Genomic DNA, 8,400 nt, shown 5'->3' on the forward strand with positions numbered 1-8,400 from the left:
ACTACTTTCTATTGTACCTGCATCTAATGTTCTTGAAACTGTCACAGCTAGAACCCAGCATACAAATGTATAGCCTCCACCCAGAACCCTGTGTGCAGGGGGGTTCTGCAGGGAACCCTCCCAGGGCCCCTCCAGGACCCACTGAGTCTCCTAAAGGCCTGGTGGGACACAATCACACTTTCTGTGGGTGTGGAATCCTTGAAGAACACTTTCTCCCTAAAAGGGTTCTCAAGGGAACCCTGATTCCTCACAGAGGACCAAGAGCTTCACCGTCAATCCAGGTCAGTCTGATGGAATCCATCAGCTGCTGCCATGTGTGTGAGCGTGTGCATGTGTGTCAGGAGCAGACAAAGGAAGAGGGAACATGCATTGACCAACATTTTACACACACACACACACACACAGACACACTAAGTGCTGGGCCCATGCTGGAGGCGAGTAGAGGCATTGCACTACTAGCCTACTTTAGGACGGGTCAGTCCTCTAAAAGCGCCCAGCCACCATGAAATTCATATTATTCCAATGGAGGAGACACACACACACACACACACACACACACACACACACACACACACACACAGAGACACACACATTTTATATGGAGCATCATGCAGCATCATCTCCTAACAAACAACAAAGACAACATGAATCACACCTCAGCAGACTCAATGCAAACATCAAGATAATACGTTTTGATTTATCAGGATATTTGAGCGTCATCGTGATGAAGAAGAAAAATATTCAGCTATGAATCACATCAAATACATTTTTGCGTAACAAACATTATTCCACTATTACAGATTATTATTATTATTATTATTATTACTACTACTACAGAAAGTGTAGTTGATTAAAAGGGCTTCTGGCTTGTAATAATAATAATAATGGAAATAATAAGATGATAAATAGTCCAACGCAACTTTTTTATTTGCTTTATTGTTGATGCAGTTCTCCCCCCCCCCCCCCCCCCCCACTGCAGTACTGCAATACTCAGCAGTACTCGGTACAGCTGCAGTACTGCAGTACTCGGCAGTACTCGGTACTCCCCCCGTTGTAGTGAAGTGACGCGCGGAGGAGCGTGCTCGCGCTGCAGCAGCAGCCACGGACCCCCGGAGAGGAGGATGAAGATGAGGATGAAGATGATGGTGAGGGTGGAGATGCGGGTGAAGCGCAGCGCATGAAGCCGTCGCGGCTCCTGCTCTCTGACTTTTTGGACTTTCCGTCCGGATGGAGTCCGGGGGGCGCGACCCGTCCTGAGGCGCACCGGGACGGATGGGGGACCGGAACCGGCACACCGGGAGGCTCGGCAGCCTCGCGACCAGGTCCCGCGTCTCCAGGGAGACGAAGCTCCGGCTGCGCGTGGTCTTCCTGGACGGCAGCGAGCGCACGTTCGAGGTGGAGGTGAGTGACAGCAGGGATACACGTTTTATGACGTAATGGAGCCCCAACAATTGGTGCGAGTCATTATGCATGACGGGTAATTACAGATGCAATAATACTTTTACTGAGGCTTCTTCGTGTATTTTACACCTAAAACATTTACTTTGGTTGTTTCCAGCGGGTTGAATTACTTTTGTTGATTCAAATCTGTAACGCTTTACTCACTGCTTGATTTAAAATATCGAGTGATTTATATTCAATTCAATTCATTTTATTTTGTACAGCCCAAAATCGCAAATTACAAGAGGGCTTTACAGTCTGTACACATGCAACATCCTCTGTCCCCAAACCCTCACATCGGCACAGGAACAACTCCCCAAAATATGAAAAAACCCTTCAATGGGAAAAAATAGGGAAGAAACCTCTCCCGGGATGGACGGACTGACATGGATGTCATGTGTACAGAATCAACAATGTAAAAGATGTACAATACATTCAACTCCTCTAACTGAAATGATACAAGTAATTGCAAGTAGCAGAACAAGTGTACAGCAGGACCACTGCAGGGACAACCTCCATCAGATAGAACCACCATCAGATAGAACCACCATCAGATAGAACCTCCATCAGATAGAACCACCATCAGATAGAACCTCCATCAGATAGAACCACCATCCACAGAGGCTTCAGTGGGGAGGGAGAGCAGAAAGATGTTGGTTTATGATGACAGTAATATGAATCATATTTAAAGTAATGATGATGGCAGCAGCAGGTGTCAGCAGAGCCATGAGCCAGGAGTCAGAACCGGGGTCCGCACGAAACTATGATCCACGGAGACCTGCTAGGCGAGAAAGCACAAAGAACTCCCAGAAAGAAGCTGAATCAGTGATGTACATTAATAAAACATGGATGATTGTGGGAGGAGAGAGTGAGAGTGAGAGAGGGGCTCGGTGTGTCCTAAGAAGTCCCCCGGCAGTCTAAGCCTAGAGCAGCTTAACTAAGGGCTGGTCCAGGCTAACCTGAGCCAGCCCTAACTATAAGCAATATCAAAGAGGAACGTTTTAAGCTTTATCTTAAATGAACTGACCGAGTCTGCCCCCCGGACTGAAAGTGGAAGCTGGTTCCACAAAAGAGGAGCTTGATAACTGAAGGCTCTGGCCCCCATCCTACTTTTTAAAACTCTAGGAACCACAAGTAGCCCAGCATCTACGGAGCCAGATGCCTTGTAGGACAATACGGTGTAACAAGCTCTTTAAGATATGGAATATCTATTTAACAAAGAAAAACGAATCAGAAAAGCACAACGTTCCAGATGTTTCCCCCGGCTGTGGAACATCTGCGTGATGTGGAGGTGAGACGTAAACACTGCTGTCTATGAACCGTCATGTGCTCCTCCACTTCCAACGGGGGGGGGGGGGGGGGGGGGGAACGCATCGGAAAGGACACAGTGTGTGTGTGTGTGTGTGTGTGTGTGTGTGTGTAGGTGGCCTTTGCTTTCTCCTTTGCCAGCGGCCTGCGGGTCATTAGTGGCATCTTAACGAGAGGAGGAGAGATGGAGGAGGGGATGAATGGTAGGACGGGGGGCAAAAAGAAACCCTGTGACAGACACAGTATACATTACGCGTGTGTGTGTGTGTGTGTGTGTGTGTGTGTGTGTGAGAGAGAGAGAGAGAGAGAGACCACACTAAGACGTGGCAGCATAAAAGATGGAGGAGTGGAGGCGAGCCAGTAAAAATTACATTCATACTGTTTTTTATGAATTTATGGAAGTAAACTAAAGTTGTGTCAAAGTCCAATAATTTTCAAAAACAATATGTAGATTGAGCAATTTGGACGTTGGTGCCACCCAGAAATGTAACCTGGTATTCTGTTAAATAAATACATCTAACCTGCATTAAATGACTCTACTTCTGTGTAGTGACCAGCAGGGGGCGACTCCTCTGCTCCCATAGACGTCTATGAGGAAATGACTCTACTTCTGTGTAGTGACCAGCAGGGGGCGACTCCTCTGCTCCCATAGACGTCTATGAGGAAATGACTCTACTTCTGTGTAGTGACCAGCAGGGGGCGACTCCTCTGCTCCCATAGACGTCTATGAGGAAATGACTCTACTTCTGTGTAGCGACCAGCAGGGGGCGACTCCTCTGCTCCCATAGACGTCTATGAGGAAATGACTCTACTTCTCTCTTGATTTATTCCCTCAGTAAACATTGTAAACATGAGTTTATGGTCTCAGTCTCTAGTTTCAAGTCTTCTTTAATGCAGCATGATGTTCATTTGGTGAATGAAGGTCCATTTAGAGTCAAACAGGCCATAAAGCAGGAGATGCTTTGGGGCGGGTTCTAACGCTGATTGACGGAGAGATGTTTCTACGTCCTCCTCAGTCCAGATATGGTCACTTCCTGTCTATTAGTTCACAAGCAGCCCTCGAGTTGCTTTCCCCTCGATTGGTTCCTCACTCCTCTTCTGGAGACAACAGCTGCGTTGTCCCGTGGGCGGCCATTTGTTTCCCAGTAATCATCGGTTAGGCCTGTGTTCCCTTTATAATCGGTCACAGCTGCTCCGTCCCTCCTCTTCCTCCGACTCATGACAGGTTAATGAAGGGTGGCCGGCCGAACCCCCACCGGGCCGCTGAGCATAAATTAAGATACCAACAACCTTGTGATGCAATGAGGAGGAAAACGACTAAAGGAAGGAAAAAAGGAGGCATGGAAGCATCTGAGGAAGAAAAGGATGTACGGAAAAAGGGAAGAGAAATAAAAAAAAATCGTACTAAGAGTATTCTACTCTAGAAAAGAGGGGAAATAAGAAAACCTTAAAGTAGGTACCAGTAAAGACATCTCCTCCTCCGTCCTTTGATCGTCTCTCCCAGCAAAAGGTTCTTGGAGGCGACTTCTTCAACAAAGTGTGCGGCCACCTGAAGCTGCTGGAGAAGGAGTACTTCGGACTGGAGTTCCGACACCAGGGAGGAAACTACGTGAGAAACACACACACATGTATTGCTCCTTCTGGTGGGGGGACGGGTGGTGTAACTGTGTGCTTCTGCTCGTAGGTCTGGTTGGAGCTGCTCAAGCCGCTGGCCAAGCAGATCAAATGTGAGTTTCCAAAGAATCTGACAGTTGGCAAGCTAATTGTGGCTAACGCTAGCGCGACACGGAGACACCGTGTCGGAGTATTATCTTTCACCTTAAGTTTCAGCTGTGATTCTTTCCTTCCACTTCCTGTCTCTCTGGTCAGACACCAGCGATCTGTTCTTCAGGTTTATAGTGAAGTTCTTCCCACCCGATCCTGGACAGCTGAAGAGAGGCCTCACCAGGTAACGAGCTCTGAGCCCTTAATGTTACGGACTGATGGATCCATACATCCTCTCAACCCACGTGTGTGTGTCTGTGTGTGTGTAGGTATCTTTTTGCCTTACAGATAAAGCAGGACCTGTCCAACGGCAGTCTGACCTGCAACGACAACAGCGCCGCCCTGCTGGTCTCTCACATACTGCAGGGTAGGCATTACGTAATCAATCAATGACATCACACATGATGATAAAACATCTCACCAATCAAACAATACTTTTAATGTAACCGCCAATGGTGGTGCAGGCAGAGGCAGGACTCAAAAGCAGACTTCCAAAAAAGTATTTTTTAATTAATCCAAATCCAGAAAAAAAGGTGGACAAACACCAACATGCAATGACGCAACACGAGACAAGAGACTCACATGGCTTAAACACACAGGGGGGGTGCAGGTGATTGGAAACAGGTGGAAACAATCATGGACACTGCAGACAATCACAGGGGAAGACAGGACAAGACAGGAAATGAAGTTACCCCAGGGACACGAGAGACATGAGACTACAAAATAAAACAAGACATGAACCCAAACTGTGACAGTAACTACTTTTAGTCCAAGATCTACTTGTGGTGGCTAATTTTCAGTCATCGCTGGTGATTCAGCATAAACAAGTTTTACATTTATATACCAGCAAACTGAACGGTATCTTACATTGTAGTCCTCCCTAGCAGCTAAAGGAAAAATCTTTCATTATTTGTGCAAAAAGTTTTTACCCGCGTTTTTACAATGTAAATGCATGTGCGTGTTTGTGCGTTTGCGTGTTGCAGCAGAGCTAGGTGACTATGACGACGAGATGGACAGTCAGCATTTAGAGATGAAGCAGTACGTCCCCAACCAGGAATACCTGGACCACAAGATCACCAAGTTTCACAGGAATCACAGGTACACACTCTCCTGCATTCTGTCCAGCAGGGGGCGACACCTCTGCTCCCATAGACGTCTATGAGGAAATGACTTTACTTCTCTCTTGATTTGTTCCTTCAGTAAACATTGTAAACATGAGTTTACTTCAACACAGCAAGATGTTCATTTAGTGAATCTAAAAATATGACACGTTCCCCGCAGAGGTGCGTCCCCAGGTGAGTCCGACATCCAGCTGCTGGAGGTGGCGAGGAAGCTGGACATGTACGGCATCAGGCCTCACCCCGCTCAGGACGGGGAAGGCATGAGGATCAACCTGTCTGTCACGCACTCGGGGGTCCTGGTCTTCCAGGTCAGTGGTCCGGGCCTCGAACACAAAGCCGCAGCGGGGTGGGGGGGGAGGGACTTGATGTTGATGCAGTTTGTTCCGCTCTCAGGGAAACACCAAAATCAACACCTTCAGCTGGGCCAAGATCCGCAAGCTGAGCTTCAAGCGCAAACACTTTCTCATCAAACTGCACGACAAAGTCGGGGTGAGCGTGCACCGCGCACACACACACACAAACACTCTCGGTGTCCATCCGCGCGCATGCGCCTACTGACGGGAACGCGATTGTGCACACAGCCGTCCTGCAAGGACACCCTGGAGTTGTCCATGGCCAGCCGAGACGTGTGCAAGTGCTTCTGGAAGACGTGCGTGGAGTACCACGCCTTCTTCAGGCTGTCCGAGGAGCCCGAGACGACGCCCAGGACGCTGCTGTCCTGCAGAGGCTCCAGCTTCAGATACAGGTGCTTCTGCCAAGTGGAGCGCGTTTTAACTTTTTCAAATACTACTGTATACTTAGTAGTAGTAGTAGTGCTGTATAGTGCTGTATTAATTTACTATGGAATGGTTATATTTTCATTTCATAATCGGCATTTTGAGTTAAAAAGTACATAAACAGATAATTCCCTTTATGGATGAAGTCGGCAAAAATGGAAATACGTAGTCACTCCAAAATGTCTCAGGTTCAATACTTGAGTAAATTAAATATTTTGTTGATGAGTTTCCTTTTGTTTGTGTGTCAGCGGACGGACACAGAAGCAGCTGCTGGAGTGCATGGGGTCAGGGGAGAAGAAGCCCTCCAACTTTGAGAGGTGAGAATACGTTCCTCAGATTTCCATTCGTTTGAATCAAAGATCTGTCTCCTAGGGTTGGATTCTATCTAAAACAGACCACCTCCACTCTAAAAAAGACAATCAGAACCAGGACAGGAAGTCCACTTAGTCTCATGCGTCTCTTTGTCCCCTCGCTCTTCATCCAGGACTCGCAGTCAGTGCGACTACGATCCCCGACAGTGCCGCTCTTCTCCCGACCTCCTCACCGACGTCTCCAAACAGGTGAGAGCAATAAGCATCACGCACACCCTCACAAACACACAAACACGCACACAAACAAAGTCACAGCTGCAGTTTTTCTGATTTGTGCTTTTCGCCTCCTCAGATTTACGAGCACTCGCGCCTGTTCACCCAGCCGGGTCACGCCTTGGCGGTCCGCAGCGAAGACGAGGTTGACGCACATCACCGCGGCGTTGAGAGCGCCGGCGTCAAAAGAGGGGGTTGGGCTGAACGCAGCCAATCGTCCATCGAGGTCGCCCACAGGACCCGCCCTTTGGCGCAAGTCACGCCCCTCTCTCCGTCTCCTCGCCAGTCGACCCCCTCGCCCAAGACGAGATCAGCCTCCACCTCCGTGATGGAGGAGCAGCAGGTGGGACGGATCGGGGTGCAGCGCCAAGCCCAAAGGCTCGCCGGCGTCTACGGGAACCGCTCGCGGCGCCGGCCCAACCCCCAGCCTCATCCGGACGCCGGCCAGCAGCTGGTGCTCCTCTACCCAAACAGCCCGGCCTATCGGTATCGCCCCGTCCTGCCGACTTTCCCGTGGTCCGGATCCTCGCCTCTCAACCGCCACCCTTACCTGTCGGACTACGTCACCGTCTCCTCCCTGGAGCGCCTCCCGCAGGCGAGGAGGCGGGAGTACGTGGCCGCAGACGGCCTGCCGCGGTCGCCCTTCTACCCGGCGGGTGGCCACGACTCGCCGTCACTTTCGCCCATCGGGTGGAACCCGCGCCCCTACGGGCCGGGGCTGGCTCGGGTTTACCAGGGTAACAAGGCGAGGCTATTGGCCGACGGCCGCACGGAGGCGGGACATTACAGCGACGACTCCAATTTCCTGCCTGGGCTGCCTCGCCGCGTGGCCAACCCGGCCGACGTGAAGTTTCACCTGTCGAGGAGTTCCAACCCCGCCTTCGACCCCGCCTCAGAGTTCCGTCCCCTCGGGTACTACCCCCACCTGACGCGCCCCTCCAGGCCCACCTACCTCCCGCTAAACTCCTCCCCTCGGCCCGATCGACCCGCCTCCCTTCACGGGACCGGGGGAGCCTCGGGGAGCTACAGCGACTCGGACCCGGAGGTCTTCTATCCGTACTACTGCCCACCCCCCCGGCTCGGTAGAGTGGTACGACCCACCGGACTGGCCAGGATGAGGTTCTCCTCCGGGAGCCTTCAACTGGACGAGGAGGAGGAAGAGGAAGAGGAGTATAGAGCGGGGAAGGAGCGAGGAAAAAAAGGGGTGATGGGCGATGAAGATAATAAAGGGAGGATGGGGTCGGGAGACGGGACAAAAGGTCGCGCAAAGGTCACCGAAGTCACTCTGTAGAGGAAGTATAACCCCCAAAAGGTTCAAGATCACACTCAAGAGGGTTTACAGACTAGAATAAAGAGACATGTATGTGAGACAGTGTTGTGTACGGTTATTGCCTTTGTTTTTACTGA

At 50.3% G+C, this 8,400-nt stretch overlaps 1 protein-coding gene across 2 annotated transcripts; it reads left to right on the forward strand.

The window, feature by feature from the left end:
• Positions 1 to 1,069: 1,069 nt before the first annotated feature.
• On the forward strand, positions 1,070 to 8,361 carry LOC119222897 (FERM domain-containing protein 7). Of its 2 annotated transcripts, none has more exons than XM_037479878.2 (12): positions 1,070 to 1,401; positions 4,253 to 4,357; positions 4,433 to 4,475; positions 4,618 to 4,696; positions 4,782 to 4,879; positions 5,496 to 5,610; positions 5,794 to 5,941; positions 6,027 to 6,122; positions 6,215 to 6,378; positions 6,658 to 6,726; positions 6,894 to 6,969; positions 7,073 to 8,361. In XM_037479878.2, exons 1-12 carry the CDS (start codon positions 1,273 to 1,275, stop codon positions 8,282 to 8,284), a joined length of 2,334 nt encoding a protein of 777 aa, XP_037335775.1. In that variant the 5' UTR covers positions 1,070 to 1,272; the 3' UTR covers positions 8,285 to 8,361. The 2 variants fall into 2 exon arrangements, with proteins under 2 accessions (XP_037335775.1, XP_037335776.1); XM_037479879.2 differs by having other exon boundaries at positions 5,499 to 5,610.
• The last annotated feature ends 39 nt before the right edge of the window (positions 8,362 to 8,400 follow it).

Source organism: Pungitius pungitius, chromosome 1 (genome assembly GCF_949316345.1).
Source record: "Pungitius pungitius chromosome 1, fPunPun2.1, whole genome shotgun sequence".
Classification (NCBI taxonomy): domain Eukaryota; kingdom Metazoa; phylum Chordata; class Actinopteri; order Perciformes; family Gasterosteidae; genus Pungitius; species Pungitius pungitius.

Bases quoted from the DNA above. Each gene is read 5' to 3' on its own strand.
- LOC119222897 (XM_037479878.2), top strand. From the start codon at position 1,273: ATGGGGGACCGGAACCGGCACACCGGGAGGCTCGGCAGCCTCGCGACC. The intron at 6,123-6,214 runs GTGAGCGTGCAC...TTGTGCACACAG, and splicing joins AACTGCACGACAAAGTCGGG to CCGTCCTGCAAGGACACCCT. The intron at 6,970-7,072 runs GTGAGAGCAATA...TCGCCTCCTCAG, and splicing joins TCACCGACGTCTCCAAACAG to ATTTACGAGCACTCGCGCCT.